This window comes from Notolepis coatsorum (genome assembly GCF_963971535.1).
Source record: "Notolepis coatsorum genome assembly, chromosome: 16".
NCBI classification, from domain to species: domain Eukaryota; kingdom Metazoa; phylum Chordata; class Actinopteri; order Aulopiformes; family Paralepididae; genus Notolepis; species Notolepis coatsorum.
In genome coordinates, this window is record NC_140180.1 from 70,651,716 (window position 1) to 70,679,215 (window position 27,500).

Genomic DNA, 27,500 nt, shown 5'->3' on the forward strand with positions numbered 1-27,500 from the left:
AGGAGGATGGAATGGGAAACCATGTCAAAGGCTGCAGAAAGGTCCAGGAGGATGAGGATGTGGCCAGAGTCAGCTGCAAGGAGGAGGTTGTTGGTAATTTTGACGAGGGCGGTCTCTGTGCTGTGGTGAGTTCTGAAGCCGGATTGAAAAGGCTCATATAGCTCATGGTTGGAGATACGTTGATGGAGTTGGTCGGCCACTGCTCTTTCCAAGATTTTACTAAGGAAAGGAAGGTTGGAGATCGGGCGGTAGTTGTTGAGCTCATCGGGGTCGAGACCGGGCTTCTTGAGTGACGGAGGCTTTTGAAGCAGGAGGGGACGAGACCAGATTCTAGTGAGGAGTTGATGATGTTGACCATAGATCAGAGAGCAGGGAGGCAGATCTTAAACAGGGTAGTAGGCATGGGGTCGAGTGAACAGGTGGAGGCTTTGGCCGAAGCTATAAGCTTGGCAACTTGAGGAGCATCCACCTGGGAGAAGGAGGAGAGGCTGCATTGGGGGGGACACCCAGGAAGAAGTGCGAGTGAAGGGGCTGGAGGAGGGCACCACAAGCAGCTGGTAGATGGTGTTTACCTTGTCCTGGGAAAAAAACAGGAACCCGGAGGAGAGGTCGTGGGCACCTGACGGGCGGGGGGGGATCGAGGGGGCAGAGTAGCCAGTTGATGGTGGAGAATAGTGTCCTGGGGTGGTTTTTCTGGTTACCGATGAGGGTGGAATAATATTGTGTTTTGGCCTTGGCGAGAGCTACCATGGTCAATTACTAACAATATGTAATAAAAGCATTCACAAATGTTGGTGAAGGTTTTGCACTTTGCCATTGGTGTGTTTTCCTTCCTGGTCGTTAGTTTATCAAGTTGATAAGTCAGCTAAAACGAGTCTGGCTTTAAAGCACACCTGCCGGCCAATCAAAAAAGAGTATTTATAATAAAATACTCTTTGGTATAATAAAAAGTATAATAAAAAAGTATATACAAATATAAATACAAACGAAAGGATTCAATGTTCCCAATGACATCACTGGAATGAATGTGTGCAAAACTGTTTAACGTTTTTGGATGTGTGTGAGATTAAGTGCAAAATAATAATAATAATAATAATAATAATAATAATAATAATAATAATAATAATAATAATAATAATAATAATAATAATAATAATAATAATAAATAATAATAATAATAAAAGTGCCTCTTTAAAGGTAAGTTCTAGCCCTATTTCCTATATACCAATGATGTTGTCCTTTCTCAGAACAATTCATGCTGGAGACCTGCAGCTCAGGGCAAGTTAGCCACAAAATCAATGCAAATCAGTATAGTCTGCACCAGCCCTGAAATAAACAAATCAGTGGGGCTCTAGTCTGCACCAGCCCTGAAATAAACACTAAAACCTAAATAAGTGGGGCTCTAGTCTGTACCAGCCCTGAAATAAACAAATCAGTGGGGCTCTAGTCTGCACCAGCCCTGAAATAAACACTAAAACCTAAATCAGTGGGGCTCTAGTCTGCACCAGCCCTGAAATAAACACTAAAACCTAAATCAGTGGGGCTCTAGTCTGCACCAGCCCTGAAATAAACACTAAAACCTAAATAAGTGGGGCTCTAGTCTGTACCAGCCCTGAAATCAGTGGGGCTCTAGTCTGTACCAGCCCTGAAATCAGTGGGGCTCTAGTCTGTACCAGCCCTGAAATAAGTGGGGCTCTAGTCTGTACCAGCCCTGAAATAAGTGGGGCTCTAGTCTGTACCAGCCCTGAAATAAGTGGGGCTCTAGTCTGTACCAGCCCTGAAATAAGTGGGGCTCTAGTCTGTACCAGCCCTGAAATAAGTGGGTCTCTAGTCTGTACCAGCCCTGAAATAAGTGGGGCTCTAGTCTGTACCAGCCCTGAAATAAACACTGAAACCTTATATTATACTCCAGCATGGCTAGCTTAAAGCTCCGGGAGAGGTTTCTTTGGCCAATAGCTAGGCTAGCTGGTCCGTATCTGCTTCCATTCATTGGTGCTAAGCTAGCCTAGCTTGCTGCAGCTGAATAACTTTCTACTGAATGCACTAGGAAATTGATATCTATTTTCTTGTCTGACTCTGGAGAAGATGGTAAGTGCATTTCCCATAATGTTAGTGTGTTCCTTTACCATAGTGTATGTGTTTCCAATGTGATATTGGAACATTTCACATGCTATTTACATTGAAACCTTGAAACCATGGAATCATATGTTGTCCATGTGATGGTATTGTGATTGGGTACCTTTTTTCCAGAAGGCAGTAAGGTACAATAAACTAGAATGGGTGCTTGTTGGAGCACATAATGTCCATGGCATGCTATAGTTGGTAATAAATATGTCCCCCCAATAAATTAAGGACATTATGGCATGAACACGTATGTTTCATGTAGTTTCTTGTGGCCTTTTCAGGATGTGTGTGAGTTTCTTGACTTTCTTGCAGTTTGTGGTTTGAGATGAGTGACTTTAGCATACAAATGATTTCCAATAGAAAAAGCTAGTGTTTACGTTAGGTAGTCCACAATTTCAAACCGAAACTCTGACTGCCCAACCGGAAGTCTGCAAATCATGTTATGATTTCTCAAAACACAACTGAGTAACACTAGCTGGTTACTGGAAATGGAGGCAAGCTGATGGGTGAGGCTTAGCCCAGAGGGTGGCCTATCACAAAATTAACTCCCCATTCCCCAAATGTCTAATTTATATTGTAATTTTCAAAATGATAATCATTGCCACAAGCTGTTGCCAGGTAAAACAATTGGGCATTGGGTGAGGCTCGGAGATTGTACCGCTGTTGTCACCCCCTGGTGGTAAAAAGGTGTACCAAGCAATAAATTCCACAAAAATACTTCCCATTGCCTGATGTGAAACATATTCCCACCCACTTCTTCTTGTGCCACTGTAACATTATGCGCCAATGAACAGGCTGATCAGCCCTATAGTCTGTGAGATATTGCACGGATTCTCACTCACACACACACACACACACACACACACACACACACACACACACACACACACACACACACACACACACACACACACACACACACACACACACACACCTACACACACACACACACACACACACACACACACACACACACACACACACACACACACACACACACACACACACACACACACACACACACACACACACACACACACACACACACACACACACTACTGAATGCATAATGTCCTTGGATCTGCCTACTGCAGACATAATATAAGTTCATGTAAAAATATTCCGATGTAATCACTCAGTTTCTCTATAGCATGCAGTGGACATTATGTGCTCTTGTTTTGTCACGGGCTGAGACATATTTGCACGCAATTATATCTTTACTCATTAACATTTAGAATGTGTCTCATAGTTAATAGTATACGACTTTACTTATTACTCTCTTGGGGCAGTCATTTGTTACGTTACTTGTTACATTACTTACGTTACACCCCTTCAGAATTTCTTCCTTTCTTACCGTCCAACATGTGGTCCAACATAGGCTTCTTGGCCAGTGCATCTCTGTGTGAATGATCACGTCAGGGTAGCAACACCTCAAGGGGCTTTCAAAGCAGACACGCAGGCTGCAGGAATGACGTCTGGTGTGAAAAACTCATTAACTGAAAACCAGCAGCTCTTTCCCCAGCAGCATAACAAGTTTGGTAACAAGGCTACTTTAGGCTTGATCAAAAGCACAGCTGGCTGAAATTGATGAAGGACAAACGTTTTAAACAACTTGTTGTCATGCTGTTGGTGTAGCTCAGCAGGTGTTGCAAGAGATTTGAGGACGTATTTTGTGAAGTGGAAAGTAGGAGAGGTCGAGGCTCCTCTTGCACTCCGAAAGGATGAAACAGCACTGATTTACTCTGAAACATTCATTCTACCCAGTAGATTCTACCTGCCTCCATCAAATACATACGTATTAGTAGAAAAGATGCATCAGCGCTGTTTCATCCTTTTAGAGTGAAGAGTCATGACTTTTGACATTGGATTCTCTTACAATGAGCAGCTAAGCCTTGAGCCCAGTTTGGATAGACTGAAATAATAATAATTATTGTGATCCTCAGAGATGGATCTGCTCTCCATCCCCCACACCCGTCTACAAACTATTGGGGATAGAACATTCACAATGGCGGCCCCGGACCCTCTGGAACTGTCTTCCGGCTGAAAGCCACATCCTTTCCCTGTCCTTTATTGTTATTATTATTTATTTTGCTTATGTCTCATGTGTCTTTTTTTGTTGCTTAGTAAAGTAATATGACTACAGTGACACGTTACTCCCCAACATTGCTCCCAACCTCCACATAAACCACATACTACCCTCTGGTAGAGCTGTCCCCGAAGCCTGTTTTTTGGGCTTTCGAACTTCGTCAGGGTTTTTCGAACGGACGTTCGAACCTTCGTTTTTAATTACAAAAAAAAATATATATATAGGCTATATATATAAAAAACATTAAATTAAATTAGTCTTTAAAAAATGTAATTAACTCAACTTTCTTTAATGAATATAACTCATCAGTTTCATCAACATAAATAATCCAACAAGGGCAAGTGCCAAGCGGATGCAGACATCCATACATCATTTTTGATAAATGTTTTTTTTTATGACGAGTCATATACTATAATAGTATAATACTATAATATTAGTGTAGCCTAATCTTTATCTGCAACTGTGAAGAAAAACCCCATTGGTTTAAACAGAATGAATAAACAGATAAAAAGAAAATATATAAGACATTTTTTATTCTAATGTTGATTTATAATTCAAACGCCAACGTAACGAACAAAGCTCCGAACGTTTGGGCTCAGCCCTACCCTCTGGTACTACATAAACCACATAAACCACATATACCACATAAACCACATAAACCACATAAACCACATAAACCACATATACCACATATACCACATAAACCACATAAACCACATAAACCACATAAACCACATAAACCACATATACCACATAAACCACATAAACCACATATACCACATATACCACATAAACCACATAAACCACATAAACCACATATACCACATAAACCACATATACCACATAAACCACATAAACCACATATACCACATAAACCACATAAACCACATAAACCACATAAACCACATATACCACATATACCACATATACCACATAAACCACATAAACCACATAAACCACATAAACCACATAAACCACATATACCACATAAACCACATAAACCACATATACCACATATACCACATAAACCACATAAACCACATAAACCACATATACCACATAAACCACATATACCACATATACCACATAAACCACATATACTATATATACCACATATACCACATATACCACATAAACCACATATACCACATATACCACATATACCACATAAACCACATAAACCACATATACCACATATACCACATATACCACATAAACCACATAAACCACATAAACCACATAAACCACATAAACCACATATACCACATATACCACATATACCACATAAACCACATATACCACATAAACCACATAAACCACATATACCATATATACCATATGTACCACATATACCACATAAACCACATAAACCACATATACTATATATACCACATATACCACATATACCACATATACCACATATACCACATATACCACATAAACCACATAAACCACATATACCACATAAACCACATATACCACATAAACCACATAAACCACATATACCACATATACCACATATACCACATATACCACATAAACCACATATACCACATATACCACATAAACCACATATACCACATATACCACATAAACCACATAAACCACATATACCACATATACCACATATACCACATATACCACATATACCACATAAACCACATATACCACATAAACCACATATACCACATAAACCACATAAACCACATAAACCACATAAACCACATAAACCACATATACCACATATACCACATAAACCACATATACCACATATACCACATAAACCTCGAGAGGTAGAGCAGTCATCTGGAGATTCCCAGTTCTATTCCCGCTCCTCCTGGGCAGCATGTCGAAGTGTCCTTGAACAAGATACACTTAACCCCTAACTGCTCCCGATGAGCAGGTTGGCACCTTGAATGGTTGCCTCTGCTGTCGGTGTGTGAATGTGTGAGTGAATGGGTAAAATGTGAGGAACACATTGTAAAGTGCATTGGATAAAAGCGCTGTATAAATGCATAATTTACTGTATCCTGGGACTCACCAGTGTGCTGAGGCGGCTGCGTGCGTTCACAGCGTGCTTGAGGGCCAGTTTGATCAACAGGTGTAACCTAAAAACAACAGCCTCCATGTCCTGCTCTCCCCTCATGGCGCCGGCCAGCTTCCCCAGCCCGTCCACGTAGGTCTTCCAGTGGGGCTGCACCTCCGCCACGCCCCCCAGGCAGCCCTGCATCACCGCTTGGCAGAGGCCCCTGCAGGCCGGCGGCTCCGGCATGCCCTGGCAGTGCGGGCAGTACCACAGCCTCAGCAGGGAGCGGCCACAGTCCCGACTGGGGCGCAGGTGGTCCGTGGTGTTGACGACCTCGATGCCCAGGTTCAGGGCTTGCAGGAAGACCCGCGTGGCCAGCAGGGAGCGAGACAGACGCGTCATCATCAGCTTGGGATAGTGGCCGAACGCCCCAGAGTCCTTCCAGGCCCCTCTCAAGCACTCCTCAGACACGGCAGTAGCCCCGCCCCCCAGCAGGCGTCGGTAGGCCAGGGGGAAGAGGCGGGAATAGAAGGCCGCTACCATGTGGTCCACCGTGGAGTCTGAACCCAGGATGTAGAGTGACACGTCCAGGAAGAGTTTGCCCACCGAACCCAGAGCCCCACCCCCCAGGCCTGGGAACTCCGCCTTCAGCATCAGCAGGGTGGAGTTACGACCATGACGCAGCACCAGGTCAAAGGCCTCTGAGGGGGGAGCGACAGAGAGAGAGAGAGAGAGAGAGAGAGAGAGAGAGAGAGAGAGAGAGAGAGAGAGAGAGAGAGAGAGAGAGAGAGAGAGAGATGGAGACAGAGAGGTGGGAGAAGTTAGAAACATTGCAGTCAGGATGTGATGATGTTGTGCTTCTACAACCCTAATAAGTGAGCCAAGCTGTCAACAAGAGGAGTAATTATCTCCAAAACATCACACACAGATGCAAATTCACCCACATTCCAATTTCCTTTGCATGATCACAGTCAGAGAAACTTGTCTACCTTTTAAATGGTCTGCTCTGTTGTTTTTAGCTGCGACCAGCAGCTCTATACTATAGGTCACTCTGTCGGTCGGTCAGTCCACAAAAACTTAATAACTGTCCATTGCCGGCCTGTAACTGTTTTAACTTGTATTGCTTGTTGTTTTGTAGGATTGTATTTATATTTTAACTGGTTTGCTTATTGATTGTATGCATTGATGTCTTGGTTCATGCCCAGCATCCCTCAATTGATTCTCAGAGTCTTAAATAAAGGTTTGAATGAATGAGTGTGTGTGTGTGTGTGTGTGTGTGTGTGTGTGTGTGTGTGTGTGTGTGTGTGTGTGTGTGTGTGTGTGTGTGTGTGTGTGTGTGTGTGTGTGTGTGTGTGCGTGCGTGCGTTCGTGCGTGCATGCATTTGTGTGTGTGTGTGTGTGTGTGTGTGTGTGTGTGTGTGTGTGTGTGTGTGTGTGTGCGTGCGTGCGTGTGTGTGTGTGTGTGTGTGAAGACGTTCAATGGGAGTGGCTTATCACAAAAAGAAGTGCAACTTCCAAATGGATTCACAGACTTGCACAAGGTTTTGTGGAAAGGTTGGTCATGACTCAAAGGACAGCTGATTAACTGTTCATGCCAATTGGCAAAAAAGGGGAGTGGCAGTGGGAGTGGCCTAGTACAAAAAGGTGCATAACTTCATAACAGATTCACGTAACATGACCAAAAACTGTGTGGACATCGTGATCGTGATCATGGGACAAGGACACACACGCGTGATAGCACGCATGCACGCACACGCATATGGGGGATCAAACAGGCACACACATACACACACACACACATACACACACACACACACACACATACACACACACACACACACACACACTTCTGTTGTCTGCCTGAGGTGATGACTTGTAAAAAATAAAGTGAGCGAAGCCACTGCATCAGATGAAAACCACGATTTGAGGGTTGACCTTTAAACGGTACAAAAGAGCACATTTCAAGAGTCTTAGGCGCTTGAAGCGAGGGTATTAATCTAGATATGTGATCCTGGAGAGGCTGTCTGCGGGAAAACAGCGCACACAGTGACTGGAGGGGCGTGCGGCTGATGTGAGGTAGCAGTATAATCTGTGGAGTTTCAAGGCATTAAGTGAAGTCTTATCAACAAGGTGGCAAAGCAGCGAGAGGTCTACCATCGACCCCGTAAGGAGAGAGCGGAGGCCCAACAACAAAGAGGATTTCAGGCTCCATTACTGAGCTGCGCAGGGGGGCTGCTGTGTCAGCCAGGTGAAACCTGGGATACCAGAACACATTGATGCCTCCACTGTAGTGCACTGCGCGGCTTGGTTCAGAGTGACAGACGTACATTATAGCTTCATTCTTTTTTGGGGGGGGGGGGTATTTTGGAACATTTATATTGCTTTATATAAGCTCGCACACGCACACACACACACACACACACTGCATTTAATGTTATTTGATGCTATTTTGCCACATTATGCAATTCTTCTCTTTATTTTGACCTATTACCTATAATGTACTTGTTTATTTACTGGTGCTTATTTTATAATTATTTTCAGTTGGTTGTTTCATCACTTTCTGTATTGTTTATTAGGTGACACATCTTGCACATTTGTGTTTCATTTGTTGCTTTGATATTTTTCTTTGGCTTTATTGTTAAATAAACAATAAACAGTCATTTGAGGGAACGGTTGTGTGGGAAGAGGGGTGTGGTTTGGGTGTCGACTGCAGAGGGAGAGTCCGAAGCGACTCAATGAAAAAGCGCGGTAGGGGAGAGTTAATTGGCACGAGTCGTCTGTCTAATGAACCCTGTCTCTCTTGTATCTCATGGGGCTGCAGACGGACACGCAGAGACACAGAACGGAGACGCTGTCAATATTATTGACCGAGTTGCAGTTGAACTATCCAGCTAATGCTCTGTCTGTGTCTGTGTGTGTCTGTGTGTGTATGTCTCCATGAATAAAACAACACTGCGTTGGTATCGAGTCTCTGTACTGGTCTGAACTGGGGGGGGGGGTTACATACTGTACTAGTCTGAACTGGGGGGGGGTTACATACTGTACTAGTCTGAACTGGGGGGGGGTTACATACTGTACTGGTCTGAACCAACCATGAACCCCACCGTCATAGACAACTATCGTCCTGTCTCTCTTCTCTCCTTCCTTTCTAAATCACTTGAACGTGCTGTATCCAACCAACTTATTGATTATCTCTTACAGAATGACCTCCTAGACCCTAATCAGTCTGGCTTCAGGACTGGTCACTCCACAGAGACTGCCCTCATTGCGGTCATAGAGGCACTTCACTTATCAAAAGCGAAAGGCCTCTCCTCTGTCCTGATTCTCCTAGATCTAACTGCAGCCTTCGACACAGTCAATCATCAGATCCTCCTTGCGGCCCTCGCAGGAATGGGAGTGGCTGGCTCTGCGCTGACATGGCTGACATCATACCTCAATGACCGCTCCTACCAAGTGTCATGGAGAGGGACCCTGTCAGCCGCCCGCCCGCTACGGGTGGGTGTCCCCCAGGGCCCTTGGACCCCTTCTCTTCTCCCTCTACACTAAATCTCTGGGTAACATTATCACGTCTCATGCCTTCTCATATCATTGCTATGCCAATGATACTCAACTCTTCCTCTCCTTCCCTCCCTCAGATATCCACATCTCTGAGCGGATCTCGGCCTGTTTGTCCAACATCTCCGCCTGGATGATGACCAACCACCTCAAACTGAACCTAAGCAAAACAGAATTGCTTCACCTGCCGGCCAAATCCTTCCCCCTGACCGACATTTCCATCACAGTCGAGAATGTAACTGTGGTCGCGTTCCCGACTGCCAAGAACCGTGGTCTTGTCCTTGACGACCAGTTGAACTTCTCCGCTCACATCGCAGCGACAACCAGAACCTGCAGATTCCTTCTGAGCAACGTCAGAAGGATCCGCCCCTTCCTGACAAAAGAAGCCACCCAACTCCTCGTCCAATCAACAGTCATCTCCCACCTCGACTACTGCAACTCACTGCTCGCTGGCCTCCCGGCCACTGCCACTAAGCCTCTTCAACTCATTCAGAACGCAGCGGCCCGCCTGATCTCACCCCACTTCTTAGGGACCTGCACTGGCTCCCCATTGCCACAGGAATCCGCTTCAAAGCCCCCGACCTGGCATATCGTGCGGCGAAGGGAACGGCTCCCGCCTACCTTCGGTCAATGGTCTCTAACTACACACCCTCAAGACCCCTACGCTCTGCATCTTTTGGCTGCCTCAGACCTACTCCTATCCAAGCTCCGGGAGGGTCATCAAAGAGAAGCCGCCTATTCTCGGTCCTTGCCCCACAATGGTGGAACGAACTTCCCGCCACAGTTAGGACAGCCGAAACCTGTGCAACACTTATTCAATCTGAAATGAGAAAAAAAAAATCGAACTCTAACTAACTTTACTGTCATGCACTTGTCCTAATATACTAACCTACACTGTAGCACTCAACACTTTTTTTTTATCCACTTTTTCTCCTTATTTTTCTATTTTTCTCCCGATCCCAATTTCATATTATCCAATTCTTCCCTCCCCTGTCTTGAACGTTGCTAGACTATGCCTCCCACTGGTCGGCTGTAGTGAGGATAGAAGCCTTGCATCACGTGTCCCCTCCGGTACACAAGGAGGCAGCCTGTCGCATCTTTTCACCGCAGCAGCTCGAACTCTCAGTGGCGAGGAGTAACGCATGGGAGGCTCACGCTGCCCCCGATACTTCCTGTTTCCGCCGCACCAGCGTCACCCAACCGACCTGTAGGAGTCGCTGTCCACAACGTCCAATCCCCACCCACCGGCTTTCCCACCCTCTAACACTGTCAATTGTGTTAGTATGACGACCGGCCAAGCCGGTAGCAACGCAGAGAGCTGGGCTCGATACCAGCGTCTCCTGCGTTAGTGGCGAGCGCCTTGCCCACTGCGCCACTCAGTCGCCTAGCACTCAACACTTTGATGAACATTGTTACTCAGCTGATAGAGTTGTGGCCTTCCTGCTGAGTTGTTGTACAAAACGTGTAAGTCGCTTTGGATAAAAGTTTCAGCTAAATGACAAAATGTAAATGTGAATGTAAATTAACTGGGGGGGGGGGTTACATACTGTACTGGTCTGAACTGGAGGGGGGGGGTTACATACTGTACTGGGGGGGGGTTACAGCAGCTACTTATTTCATGCTTGTTATTTATTTCATCTCACACGGGTTGTTTAATTTCCTTCTCTCTGTGTTTCTCTGGGGTCAAATGAGACCAGAGCTGAGCCTAGAAAGAGTGCTGGGCCTGGGGGTAGAACTGACACACACACACACACACACACACACACACACACACACACACACACACACACACACACACACACACACACACACACACACACACAATGTGATAAGATTAGCGTGAGTCATTCAAACGCTCAAAGCACCTCAACGTGTGTGTATGTCCCTGTGTGTCCCAGTATGTGCTCAGTATGAGCAGCGTGCAGTCGTCAGCGCACAGGGGTGTGCGTGTGGATATGGTGATTGATGTTTGGGTGACTATGAGGATGCTTGGGTGTTGCGTCCACTTAGATTTCCATGGGCAGGGCTGTCCTGCTGTGCCCGTGAAGCACTTCCCTCTGTGATCAATGAACAGGCAGATGTGCAGAATACCAACCAGGATGAGAAAACAGGTGGGGAGGAGGGAACAGACACACACACACACACACACACACACACACACACACACACACACACACACACACACACACACACACACACACACACACACACACACACACACACACACACACACACACACACACACACACACACACACACACACACACACACACACACACACACACACACACACACACACACACCATCCAATATGCATATCATGTGCAGAAATTACAAATTGAGGGCAGTGGAAGAACACCATAATAATAATTATTATTGAAAGTTTAGCACCCGTCCACCCCAAGTAAAATGTTTCACTCTTTACCTAATTTCTCTGTCAGCCTCCCTGTCAGCAAACCATGTAATCCAGACAAAGTACCTGTGGTACAGTATCCCTTGTTCCATTAGCAGAGTGGTAGCTAGCTACAGTACTTTATAATGGTTAAAACGAGAGACAGGCTGCAGAGCTCTTTATCAATGCAATGCAGTGGCTTTAATTAGCCAGGGTCACAGTAAGCTCTCAGCGAGAAGAAGAATCGAGGGGCCATTTCCTGGGTGCAGAGCTGCCCTCCCTTTCAGCAGCGAAGGTCCGGGCAGGATCGGGTGTCTCTAATGGAGGGAGAGGGCTGTGTGTCAGGGCCCTATGACATTCTGGAATGAGCGGACATCATCGCAGTGGGGACACACATTTACATATTGGGTTGCACAGAATATCCGCAGCTGCACTTGTATTATTGGGAGAATTCTCACATAGAGGTAGATAGAGGCTAATAAAAATTTCTTGTCTCCACTAGCCAGGGTTTATATAACATTTACATTTACATTTAGTCATTTAGCTGACGCTTTTATCCAAAGCGACTTACAAGTTCTGTACGACAAGCCATCAGGAAGGGTATAACTCTATCAGCTGAGTAACAATGTTCATCAAAGTGTTGAGTGCTACAGTGTAGGTTAGTTTATTAGGACAAGTGCATGACAGTATGGTTAGTTAGGGTTATATATATATATACTTTTTTTTCAGATAATGGTTGAAGAAGTGCGTCTTTACTCGACGGCGAAAGATTGGACGGGTTTCAGCTGTCCTAACTGGGGTGGGTAGTTCATTCCACCATTGTGGAGCAAGGACTGAGAAAAGTCAGGTTCTCCTTGATGACCCTCCCGGAGCTCGGATAGGATTGGGTCTGAGACGGCCAGAAGATGCAGAGCGTAGGGGTCTTGAAGGTGTGTAGTTAGAGACCATTGACCGGAGGTAGGCGGGAGCGGTTCCCTTTGCTGCACGGTATGCTAGGTCGAGGGCCTTGAAGCGGATTCGTGCAGCAATGGGGAGCCAGTGCAGGTCCCTAAGAAGTGGGGTGACATTGGCCGACTTTGGTAGGTTTGAGATCAGGCGGTCCGCTGCATTCTGAATGAGTTGAAGAGGCGTGGTGGCAGTGGCCGGTAGACCAGCAAGCAGTGCGTTGCAGTAGTCAAGGCGGGAAATGACTGTTGATTGGACGAGGAGTTGGGTGGCTTCTTTTGTCAGGAAGGGGCGGATCCTTCTGACGTTGCTCAGGAGGAATCTGCAGGTTCTGGTTGTCGCTGCGATGTGAGCAGAGAAGTTCAACTGGTTGTCGAGGACAACACCAAGGTTCTTGGCGGTCGGGGACGCGGCCACAGCTGCATTCTCGACTGTGATGGAAAGGTCGGTCAGGGGGGAGGATTTGGCCGGCAGGTGGAGCAATTCTGTTTGGCTTAGGTTCAGTTTGAGGTGGTTGCTCGTCATCCAGGCGGAGATGTCAGACAGACAGGCCAAGATCCACTCAGAGACGTGGATATCTGAGGAGAGGAAGAGTTGAGTATCATCGGCATAACAATGATACGAGAAGGCATGAGACGTGATAATGTTACCCAGTGATTTAGTGTAGAGGGAGATGAGAAGGGGTCCTAGGACCGAGCCCTGGGGGACACCGACAGGGTCCCTCTCCATGACACTTGGTAGGAGCGGTCATTGAGGTATGATGTCAGCCATGTCAGCGCAGAACCAGTCACTCCCATTCCTGCGAGGGCCGCGAGGAGGATCTGATGGTTGAGCCTCTGTGACCGCAATGAAGGCTGTTTCTGTGGAGTGGCCAGTCTGGAAGGCTGACTGATTAGGGTCTAGGAGGTCATTCTGTAAGAGGTTTAGCTGTGCTGTGGCCTGTCTGGCACACAGTGAGCGTCTCCATTGTCTTTACAACCTGGACAAACCCTGGCTGGCCCCCGGCTGAGACAGCCACCTTTCACAACCTGGCCAGACCTGAGCCAAAGCTGGCTGAGACTGTTGTATCATCATGGTTTAGCTTGTGTACCACAGTGGTGTGAATTTTTAAAGGTTATTGTCTAGCAAATGGAGAGTTTACAAGAAATGCAATGGAGACACAAACACAACCATGAATGAATGAATGAATGAATGAATGAATGAATGAATGAATGAATGAATGAATGAATGAATGAATGAATGAATGAATGAATGAACGAAAACTTTATTTAACAGATTGCAGAATGGGTACAATATAGTACGGCTCAATACCATACCATACCATACCATACCATGCTAGACCATGGCTAGCCCCAGCCATACTGGACATAGCTAATGGAGACAAGGCATAAATCACATGGCAAAGAAATCTCCATCTTAACAAGTGGTTGAATCGTGCATCAAGTCTTAAAATCTTCTTTTCTTAAAACAAGTGAAAGCTACATTTTCTTGAACCAGGAGGAGTGACATGCCCTTAAGATATGACTTAATTTTCAAGAAATATCTTGAACCAAGTTCAGTTTGGAACAAGTGAAATCCTCTCTCCCCACTGGCAGATTGTCTCACTTGTCTTTAGGAGTCCCAATGTAGTATATGCTAAAATCCCAGAGATATAGGACTTTCCAGACTAATTGATTTAGACAAATCTGTAAAATTTTCCCACACACTATATTTGCCATATATACATTATATATGTACAATGGCAGTGAAATGCTTCTTCTGAGAAAGACTAGCCTGCCCGGATTGTGTGTGTATCAGAAGAAAAGAAAACTAGTTTTAAACAATAAAATTCCATAAAACTCTTAATAAACAAGATTAAAAACTAAAACTAAAATCAAGACAAGCCTAGTTAAGCTGGACCCAGATACATGCAAATGGGGATGTGTTTGTTTAATTAATTATGATTAAGGTAAACAACTATGTGTACCATTATGTCTAACACAGTGGTACTATAATATTATGCCTGCATTACAGCAGCCAGTTAGTGCAGCACTGTTGTGGTAACATTTGGGGGCGAGGTTACTTGATACCAGGGGCTAGGAAAGGTTAAAGGTTAAAGAGGAAATGAAACCCAAGGGCATAGTGACATGGTTAAAGGGGCACTTCACCAAAAAACAATGCTGATTTATACATAACCTCACATACATCCAAAGTTCCAAACTCTAAACAGTTTGTAAACATACATTTTTCAGTTGAACAGTTATTGAGTTATAGGGGACACTGAATCCGTGTGCTGTTTTAATTACAGCTCAATGAAATGACAGGTCCCTATAAGACAAGGTATTGCTATTTTTCATCTACATCATTTCATGGTTATTAGATAATATGACACACTAGCAACTCTCGTTTTCATCAGCAGGGTGCTGCCTTATGGCGCTGGTAACATGCCGCTGACGTCACGTGAGGCCGTGGCTGTGCCGCTGACAGCTCTTTGGCCGTCCTTTGAGTTGGCAACTGCTAGTGAGGAACACACACTGTAAACGCTGTAGGGAACAACTACTGTAGTGATCAGAGATTTATTTTTTATTATAAATTTTTTATGGATCCCCATTAGTCTACACCCATGGGTGAAAGACTATTCTTCCTGGGCTCCGAACACATAACTTACAACATTACAGTACATTACAGTAATAAAAAAAACAATAAAAACATAAGAAACACTTTAGCCTAAGTGCATTCTCAATATCTTTAAAATCTCACCAAAAAAAACACACAAAGGCTCCAGCCACAAATACAATACTAACTAAACTAACTAACTAACCTAACAATACTAACTAAATAAATCAGTAACTCAACTGTATTTCCTTATTCATAACAGCACTTTAAAAAGTACATTTGTTTCTGATGATCATTATCTTCACAGGTATACAATTCCAGTCTGCAGCAGCTCTATACATTACGGTTCACTTAAGTGCATTTGTTCTTGACTTGAGGTTTGTTGGTAAACAGTTAGCTAGTGTAAATAGAAAGTGTAGTACTTTTATAATCCATAGCATATAACTAGTGGTCGACCAATGTGGCTTTTTCAATGGCCAATGCCGACATTTAGAGAGCAGGGACGTCCGATGACCAATATATAATGATATATAATGCTATATAATGTGCGAATTGGCTATAATAAGGTAATTTATAAGCCTGCTATTCTATATTCTATAATAATATTTCAAATTGCATTGGTCCGGATGGGAGAATTCAGTACTGTATCTACAAAACCTTCTGTTTAACTCAATGGAGGCCAAACCCGAGATAAGTCGATAATTATTCATTATTCATCCAGGGACCTTGGTGTTACTGTTACAAAGGATCAGATTAAACCGAATATATGTATTTATTGATTGATATATATTGCATAGTATTTGTATATCGTTTGATATCCCTTGTATATTCCTTGTACATATACACAGAATATCCCTTTAGCCTACTACAGACCATAATATTTCATTCTCCTATTGGACAGCGGTCCACAGGCGCCAGAGCCATGCCTCCGGAGTCAGGTTCAAAGTCACCGTCAAGACATGTCTGTGCATGCCCGGCCTTGCCCAGGGATACGAGACGAAATGTCGTGGGCACTAGTTTGTTCACCGTGCATATAAATATGGCGCAGGTGAATACAGAAGCGCTTAGTCTAAGAGTTACCCAATAAGTTGAAGCCTCACCCACGATACTCCGTGCGGTGAAGTATGGCCTGTTTGGCCCCAGAATAGAGCATTGAGACCGCGTGCGAATTAATAACTGAATTGTCAGAGTTTGGCGCTATACCGTCGAGTGCGACATATTTCTATTAAGTCAGTAATAGTCTATTTGTGTATAGTGTATCGTGCGGCTAAAGTTCTACAGTGACCAGCATCACCAACGCTTCCTCGTACCAGCTAGAGTTCTTATCCAGGCTGGGCTGCTTTCGTGGCGCTTTCACCCGAGGAGACCTAGACGAGAACCGTGTGGACATGTACACTGGATTAATCTACCCGACGACTACATAGCCCTTTGCGGCTGGATTATATTTGTTTTGGTCCTGTGATTTATGGAGCGGAGAATCGCCGACGCCTGCACGTGTTGGATTTACCCTGTGAGGAGCCAAGTCGAGTCCGCGCCTCAGAGAGCCTGAGGCCGGCTAGCTTTCTTCACTGTGGAGCTACAGTCTACGGAGAACAGCTGTATTCGTCTGTGGATCAAGAGGCTATTGCACCGTCTCCTGTACTTGGAGTCTCCTTAGTCATCGTTGACCAGACTCTCTACTACCGACAGATCCTCTACCCCTGCTGGCTTACAACCAGGGGGACCCTTCCAGTATCTCCCGCTATATATTACTAGTGTACCATAGATATAATTCCCTAAGATTCAGGTTGTATAATTACCTCCTGCGTAACCAGAGAATGGACATTCATTGTTGATTTGCCTACGCACATTCCTTTGCCTTACAAGTGCATCCAAAGTATAATAGAGAAGTATTATGTACCTTTTGCTGCAATAAATACTTAAAGACAACTTTGTGTAGAACCGGTTCATTGTGGGAAGTGTTCATTATATTTATATATCATGTACTGTATGGCCAGTAATTAAAGTACATAAAGCGGTAGTGGTTTAATGATACCATACTTATCAATACAGTCAGGGAATTGTACCCCTCAGTTACAGTTACCATAGGGAATTAGTCTGAGATCCGGATAAGGTCCGTGTTGACAGAATCTGGCTATGGGGCGACAATAATGTGGTCAAGAGGCATGGTTTCTATCTTTAGCCTTTGGCGTGGTTTATTCATTCACATGGTATGAGCAGCAGCACATGAGTTCTCCTCTCACTGAGAGGCTGGTGGAGAAAGAGGTAGAGGGGGAGGAGACATCTCTTTTTATACTCGCCACCTGGTGGTATCATGAATGGCTCCGCCTAGAGCGCCCTCTAGTGGAAACAGTTATATATGCAGTTAGACAGTTACTAACAATCCTACATAGAACCTCTAACTTAAACAGTCCGGATAAGTTGGAGCCTAATTTTCTCAAGGCAGCTGCTGATTTTATTGCAGAACCTTTAACTTACATTTTTAATCTCACCATCGAAAGCAATGAGATTCCATTAGTCTGGAAATCTGCCCACGTCCTCCTCCTGTTGAAAGGGGGTGATCCCTCATCCCTTAACAATTACAGACCAATCTCAAAGTTGTGTGTTTTAGCCAAAGTCCTTGATAAACTAATAAGTGAGCAGCTAAAAGATTTCTTAGACTCACATGGCCTGCTTTCCAAGAACCAGTCAGGTTTCAGAAAGAAGCACAGCACGATCACTGCTACTCTTAAAGTAGTCAATGATCGTGCTGTGCTTCTTTCTGAAACCTGACTGATGTCATTGAATCACTGGATTCCAATAAATACTGTGCAGCTCTGTTCCTAGACTTATCCAAAGCCTTTGATACGGTTGACCATGCCATTTTATCGAAGTGTCTACATAAAACTGGTTTATCTAGACAGGCTGTAGAGTGGTTTTCAAATTACCTGACGGAGTGTGTACAGTCTGCTGGTTTATCATCCTCTTTCCTCCCTGTACTTAAGGGTGTACCACAAGGTTCCGTACTGGGACCTCTACTGTTCTCCATATATGTAAATGTCTTTGTATCAACCTGTCTAATGCTGCTTACCATTTCTATGCTGATGACAGTCATTTATTGCTCATCTCCCAGTGTTGTGCAAATGATGGAGTTCTTGCAATCTGCCTTTGACATTGTTCAGTCACATCTTACCCATGTTAATCTGTAGACCGTTTTCGCCTAAAGGTACATGCCTAAATAAATGGAAGATTGCTCCACTTCTGCAAGGTCAATTAGCATGTTCTTGGTATCTAGGAACATCTAGGGACCTGGGGGTATGTATTTCCAGTGTCAGAAATATTGTGTCTGTTACTAGGCTGAGTAAATTGTAATGAATTAATTAATTATGATTAATTATGATTTATGATTTTGATGATGATGATAAAAAATTGATACGGCAGCATCACACCTGGACAAGAGGCAGGGGAACTATGTGAGAATGCTATTCATCGACTACAGCTCAGCATTCAATACCATAGTCCCCTCCAAACTCATAGCCAAACTCAGGGACCTGGGCTTGAACTATGACCTCTGCCAGTGGGTCTTGGACTTCCTGACGGGCAGACCCCAGGTGGTGAGAGCAGGCAACTGAACCTCCTCATCCATCACCCTCAACATAGGGGCCCCCCAGGGCTGTGTTCTGAGTCCCCTCCTCTACTCCCTGTACACACATGACTGTGTGGCTCAGCGGAATAACAACACAATCATCAAATTAGCTGACGACACAGTAGTGGTGGGCCTGATCTCTGCAAACGACGAGAGGGCCTACCTGGAAGAGGTCAAGGTCCTGGCGGGATGGTGCCAGGAGAACAGCCTCTCCCTGAACGTCAGCAAAACAAAGGAGATGATTGTGGACTTTAGGAGGTCGGGGGTCAGGGACTACAGCCCCCTCAGCATCGACAGGGCACCGGTTGAGAGAGTGAACAGTTTTAAGTACCTCGGAGCCCACATATCCGAGGACTTGACATGGACCACACACATTGACAGTGTTGTGAAGAAGGCACGACAACGCCTCTACTTCCTCAGGCGCCTAAGGAAGTTCCAAGTCAGTCAGAAGATCCTTTTTTTTTTTTTTTATCCACTTTTTCTCCCATTTTTCTATATTTTCTCCCATCCCAATTTCATATCATCCAATTCAACCCTCCCCTGTCACGAACGCTGTTTCTTGCCTCCCACAAGCCGGCTGCAATGTGGACTAAGTCATACATAGCACAAGTCCCCTCCGGTACTTGAGGTAACAGCAGGCGCATCTTTTCACCTGCGCAGCTCGATCTCTCAGTGGCGAGGAGTAACGCGTGGGAGGCTCACGCTGCCCCCGAAACTTCCTGATTCTACTGCGCAGGCGCACCAACCGACCTGTAGGAGTCGCTGTCCACAACGCCCGATCCCCACCCATCAGTTTCCCACCCCCTAATACGGCCAATGTGTATTAGTACGGACGGCCAGCTAAACTGAAAGCAATGTGGAGCGCTGGGCTCGAACAGGCAAGCCCAGCGTCTCCGTCATTCGTGGCGAGCGCCTTGCCCACTACGCCACGTAGCCGTCAGTCAGAAGATCCTTAAGAACTTCTACTCATGTAGAATAGAGAGCATCCTGACTGGCAATATCACCTCCTGGTTTGGGAATAGCACCGCACAAGACCGAAGCAGACTACAGAGAGTGACACGTTCAGCCGAACGCACAATTGGAGGGGGGCTTCCCACCCTCCAGAACATTTACAACAAGCGGTGCAGGGGTAAGGCTAAGAGAATCATCAAGGACTCCAGCCACCCAAACAACTGCCTCTTTGAACTGCTGCGGTCAGGCAAGCGATACCGGAGTCTCATGGCAAGCACAGAAAGACTCAGAAGAAGCTTCTATCCCCAGGCCATCAGGCTGCTCAACGAACAATAAACACTATGCAACAACCATCAAATGCACACAGCACACACATCCACACGCACACACTCACTTTAAACAAACAACACACTGCAGCACCCACTCTCCACACTTTAGAACACCTAAACACACTTTATATTTATTGGTAAAGGATTTGCACTACAACCCGTGCACCTTACTGTAAATTGTACCTAAATTGTACCTCATCCCATTTCTGCTTTGCACTATATAGTATTGTATATTAGTACATTGCATAGTATATTGTATATTGTATGGTAACTAACTCAGTTACTTCTATTCTGCATCGAACATTGTACATATGTATATACTGAACACTGTGACTTCTATTTTTACTTCTATTTTTACATGCTATACTATTTTATTTCATACTTATCTTGTCTAGCACAGTCTCTGGAGCATAACAGTAAGAAGCATTTTGTATAAAAGTATTCTGTACTTCTGTATGACAACTATTAAAGAAACTTGAAACTTGAGAAATGCTCACTGAGCTCATTCACCACCTTATTGAGATCATGTGTACAAAAAATCTAAGCAAATGAACGGCGGGAAGATGATTAAACAGAAGGATTTGTAGATACAGTAATGAATGATAATCGACTTTAATTATAAATTCATATTTGACCTTGAACTTGACCTTGACCTTATTATGGCCAAATCATACATCTATGGATAGGGAAAATTCTCCTCTTTCCAATGGCATGGTTGAATCTAGATTTAGTCATTTCTTGCGTTTTTTACGATAATTAGCATTTTACGATAAATTTGTATTTCCGATAAATCGTATAAAACATCGGTAAAATGAAAATATACACTTTGACTACTGTTTTTGATAGGGTTATGGTCTTTACTCTTGGCTACAAAAAAATATTTAAAAACATTGACCTCTTAACATCCAAGGGCCCACATGTGGACGATTCTTTGCCAACCTCTAGTGGCTCGGGTGTGCATTTCTTTTAATACAATATATAGATAGAATTAAAGCCATATTTGTTGCCTGTCGATTGCCCTTTCAGGTGACGAAATCCGTTCAGCGGTTCTCGAGTTACATGCCGATATGTGAGGCGTTCCCCAAAGTACGCAAAAGTACACATTACCACCCCCGACTCCCGGGGCTCTAGCTCCGTCAATCATTTGGCGATCTTGAAAATCTTTGCACAGGGTTGTAGTGTGGCTTTCCAATGATACCCCATGATATGATAATTGGGGATCTAATATGGTCTCTATTGATCGATTTATGATAAAGAAAAGCAGGGTCCCCCTATAGGGGGACCTTAAGGCTTAACAGGTTAAAGGCCAACTTGCAGGTTGTATTTTTGTTCAATAAACAATGTGGACTAGGCCAACAGTGACTTTCATGAAGAAGAAAAAAGAATATTGAAATTGACCCAGTTTTAGCGTTTTTATCAAACATTTTGTCTGCCCAACACAATCACCACGCATGTGGATATTTTAATCAATGGTTCATAACGTGCACGTGTAATCAAAATGATGTCGTCACGGCAGGTGCAGGGCACCTGAGAGTCACACACACAGAGAGTCTGAGAGTCACACACAGCTAGTGGCAGGCAGAGAGACTTGCTACTACTAGCCGAGGAGTAATGAATGAAAATGTATCTGTTTCACCTAACAACACTATTGCTCCATGATCATAGCCATCCATCTCTAAAGCTAACCACTATTTGTAAAAGCCACAACCATGATGTTACCATATTTGTCGTTGTACATATTGTGTATACGCCGTTAGAAGCTAGCTAAGTTAGCTAACATAGCTTAGCTTAGCTTGGTAGCCGAAACTCATAACATCACCCGATTTAAAATGGTTCTCTCCTCTTTGTATACCTTTGTCATCACAAGTATTCTGCCAAGGAACTTATGGACACGACAATAGTAGTAGTTATAAGGTGTTTGAGCTTGTAGCATTAGTTAGCTCATAGCTATTGTCACTGATGCACCGAGTGCAGCTAAAGGGGCTACTATCGTATCAACATGCCGGGGCGCATAGCTTGCTAGCCGGCAGGATGTGTGTGCAGCAGTGCTTTGCCTCACAGGTCTGAGAAGAGGACCTACACATTTTACTCGTTCCCGAAACTCTTTTACATGCACGACAGTAGACATAATGCTAACGTTAGCAGGGTAACGTTAGCCAGAGCCATATAGCCAGCTTGGTACTATGACCCGGGGATAAGGCGACAGCCCACAGACCAGTAGCGCTGCTGTACTGAACAACAGGCTGCCTAGTGGTAAATGTCGTTTTTTTTTTTTTTTTAAACATTATAACTGGGGCGCCCCAGTGGCGAACCACATAGCGCGCTCAGCCGCGACACGGCCGACCCGGGTTCGACTCCCGAACCCGTCGTTATTTGCCGAATGTCTTCCCCCCACTCTGTCTCCCATTCCTCCTCTGTCTCTCACTACTGGACTGCCCAGTAGAAATAAAGCGATAAAACGCAAAAAAAAAAATCCAAAAAAAAAAAAAAAAACATTATAACTACCTTGTTTCAACCAGTTGTAGCTGGTCCATCAAAGTCTCCCGACGATTAAACCCATTTGCGTCTTGTAAGGCGTCCATTTGGATCAAGGAAATAGCTTTCTGCACTCGTCAAAACTCCTTGTAGTGGATCAGAAGTAGGGGAAAGATACCCGACGTGACGTCATGGCCCTGATAGCTCTGATAAGCTTTTTTGATTCGCGCGTGCATGTTATTCGTGCGTGGACCTTTTTACCCCTTTCGGAGTGGCATTTCCGGCGTCAAATGGAAAAAATGTATAATTAAATTAGATACCAATGATGTAAACTACCCATAATTGAAGAGTAGGGTTTAACCTGCAAGTTGGGCTTTAAGCTTGTGTGGACGAGAACCTTACTGTACGTTTAAATCTCATTACAGTGGACGAGAACCTTACTGTACATTTAAATATCTAGGCATTACAGTGGACGAGAACCTTACTGTACGTTTAAATATCTAGGCATTAGTGGACGAGAACCTTACTGTACGTTTAAATCTCATTACAGTGGACGAGAACCTTACTGTACGTTTAAATCTCATTACAGTGGACGAGAACCTTACTGTACGTTTAAATATCTAGGCATTACAGTGGACGAGAACCTTACTGTACGTTTAAATATCTAGGCATTACAGTGGACGAGAACCTTACTGTACGTTTAAATATCTAGGCATTACAGTGGACGAGAACCTTACTGTACATTACAGTGGACGAGAACCTTACTGTACATTTAAATATCTAGGCATTACAGTGGACGAGAACCTTACTGTACATTTAAATATCTAGGCATTACAGTGGACGAGAACCTTACTGTACGTTTAAATATCTAGGCATTACAGTGGACGAGAACCTTACTGTACGTTTAAATATCTAGGCATTACGGTGAACGAGAATCTTACTGTACATTACAGTGGACGAGAACCTTACTGTACATTACAGTGGACGAGAACCTTACGTTTAAATCTCACATAGACAAACTTGTGTCAAAGCTGAAGCTTAAACTCTGCTTCTTTTTCAGAAACAGGTCCTATTTTTCACTTAAAGTGAGAAGTCACCTGATCTCGACCACCTTCTTACCACTGCTCGATTATGGTGACTTACTTTACATGTATGCACCTGATCAGTACCTTAGAAAGCTGGATACTGTGTACCATTCTGCCTTACGCTTTGTCACGGGATGTGGAAATCGAGTGCACCATTGCACCCTATATGCCATTGCAAGTTACCCATCTCTACAAATACAGCGATTTTCTCGATGGCTCTCTCTTGTGCACAAAGCTCTGCTTAAACTGGTTCCCTCGTACCTAAGTGTGCTTCTGTGCACGAAGCAATACAAGTATGCCCTTCGTTCTCAAGCTGCTCTAACACTGGATGTTCCCTACAGTATATGAGAACTGAATTGGGAAAAAGGGCTTTTAAATATGCTGCTCCTTCATCCTGGAACAAGATACAGGAGGACCTCAAATTACCAGGACTGGTCACCCTCAGAGAATTCAAAGCCATTTTAAAATCCTACGAACTCAGTTCCCTCGGACAGTGCAACTGTGTTTGATAACTTGCCTGAAATTGGAGCTTGCTGTAAATGTTTTATCTGTATTTTATTGTGATGTTCTTTTTTATGTTGAAACGTTCTGCTGCCTTGCTTGGCCAGATTTTAATCTCAATGATGCTTATCTGGTTAAATAAAGGATTTGATTGATTGATTGATTGAGATCGCCGAAGTGCAATACCAGCCGCATCCAGCTAGACGGTGGTATCAAGCACCCTTTGTAACCTTGTATCTTGGCCTGTGTAACGGCCAAATGTCTCCGGTCTCACTTTTCCTTGTCGGCCGAGTGGAGCAGTTCTCCCGGTTCCATTGAAGCGCGTCAAATATCCCCGATCCATATGTTGTGGTGGGTTATGTCGTGGACCAAATGGACATCGGATGTACCAGATGGCGATCAAACAATTGGAATATTATTTTTGGAATACTCCCAACCCGATCACAAGTAAGGACTATCTGACGTCAATTTGAGCTTGATCGTGCAATGCTTTTATACCGATCGGGCTGTGTGTTCAATATGAATGCCGTTACTGACAATCAAATAATCAGAAACGACCCCCCCCCCCCCCCTTTCATGCATTCATGATGAAACATAATACCTATGACATAGATGTGATTTGGGAATAGTAGCATGTACAGGCAAGAAACGGCAACGTTTATAGTAGAATTGACGTATAATGCTATGACGAAATGATATAACTCAGCATTACCCCAGACCGCTCTAAAACCATACTTATATTCACCACGGTATAACCCGGGAACGTATGGATGGAAAATGAATTATGTTTCACATATTGAACGATAGATAGGTGATGTCAAATGGGCCATAGTATTGTATCCATAGCTATAATATAGAATATAGTTATAGCTCTACAAACAAGGTGACGCACTCCTATCTTTTAAAGCGTGGCCTTGCTATGACGGGCTCTGTCTAATAACTGCCGCTGAATGAGTTAATCATCTAACCTTTATTAATTTCCTTCGATTTTTTTTTGTACACATGATCTCAAGAAGGTACTGAACAAGCTCAGTGGCAGTTTTTCATATCTGGTCATTTTTAGCATGGTGTTATTCACTGTCAAAGATGCAAAGAAAAATCATAATTCATATTCTCCTTTGTTTCATCACAATTTAAGCAAGCCTAGTAATAGACACAATATTTCGGACACTGGGAATACATTCACTGAGGTCCATAGATGTCTCTAGATACCAAGAACATGCAAATGGACCTTGTAGAAGTGGAGCAATATTCCATTTACTTAGGTATGTATTTTAGGCGGATTTTCAGAAAATAGGGCTCCGGGCTTAAGAGGTTAAAGCTGCAGTAGCATTTGCCTGACCTCAGCAGAGAGAAGAGTCCATTGGGCTCCTTTATGATTCTCCTAGTCCTGCACCGTCTGTTATAAATGTCCTGCAGGTTTGGCAGGTCACCTCCGCTGGTTCACTCATCCGACTGTACCCTTCTCTGCAGGGCCCTGTGGTCCTGTGTGGAACAGTTCCTGTGCCAGGCAGTGATACTCCCTGGCAGGATGCCCTCCATGGTGTCAGGTCCTCTGAGATGTGTGTCGTCTGTGTCAGGTCTACTGAGATGTGTGTCGTATATGTGTCAGGTCTACTGAGATGTGTGTAGTCTGTGTCAGGTCCTCTGAGATGTGTGTCGTCTGTGTCAGGTCCTCTGAGATGTGTGTCGTCTGTGTCAGGTCCTCTGAGATGTGTATAGTCTGTGTCAGGTCCTCTGAGATGTGTGTCGTCTGTGTCAGGTCCTCTGAGATGTGTGTAGTCTGTGTCAGGTCCTCTGAGATGTGTGTCGTCTGTGTCAGGTCTACTGAGATGTGTGTCGTATATGTGTCAGGTCTACTGAGATGTGTGTAGTCTGTGTCAGGTCCTCTGAGATGTGTGTCGTCTGTGTCAGGTCCTCTGAGATGTGTGTCGTCTGTGTCAGGTCCTCTGAGATGTGTGTCGTCTGTGTCCGGTCTACTGAGATGTGTATAGTCTGTTTGATTGATTGATTGATTGAAAACTTTATTAACAGATTGCAGAATGGGTACAGTACAGTACAGCTCAATACATACAATTGTTAAGGGGATGCAGACCAGAGAAAGACCTTCGTCTTGTTTACATCAGGGTCCCCCATTTTCAATTCATCGTAACATATATGACATATATGACATACAGATAGACAGTACTGCTAGATCTATACATTTATGACATACCATATTTGCAAATACAGTACTGTTTGTGATACGAAAAGAGTCCAGAAAAAAAGTATATACATTACACCACCTCCTAATAGACAGTCTCCTCCCCACCGCATGTATATATTCCCTCCCCGCCGTATGTATATTTCTCTCCCACCCACCCACCCCCTCCTAATGTACAGTCCCCTCCCCATCATATGTATATACTCTGTCAGGATCTAGGGGTAACAGTACTGTATATTTGAATACCGCTTATGTCACAAATGTATCAGTACTAAATACCTATATGTCCCTATGCCATACATGTCATGTATGTTGTGTATGTCATAAATGTCTATATGAATTGAAAATGGGGGACCCTGATGGAAACAAGACAAACGTCTTTCTCAGGTCTGCATCCCCTTAACAATTGTATGTATTGAGCCGTACTGTATTGTACCCATTCTGCAATCTGTTAAATAAAGTTTTCATTCATTCATTCATTCATTCATTCAGACGTAGAAACTGTACATTGGAGGAGGTTGGGTAGGTGGGGGGGGGGGTGGGGGGTACTGTACATTGGAGGTGGTTGGGGGGGGGGGGGGGTTGGGTAGGAGGGGTGGGTGGGGGAC

General features: G+C 44.2%; 1 protein-coding gene across 1 annotated transcript in view; it reads right to left on the reverse strand.

Annotated features, from left to right (window-relative positions):
• The window catches only part of gpc3 (glypican 3), a gene marked incomplete at both ends in the record, with an annotated part of 307,783 nt that overhangs the window by 123,378 nt on the left and 156,905 nt on the right, over nucleotides 1-27,500 (reverse strand). Inside the window, one exon of the mRNA XM_084332068.1 lies at nucleotides 6,252-6,937. Coding sequence (XP_084188194.1) covers nucleotides 6,252-6,937 — 686 coding nt within the window. The remainder of the gene's footprint in view (nucleotides 1-6,251; nucleotides 6,938-27,500) is intronic.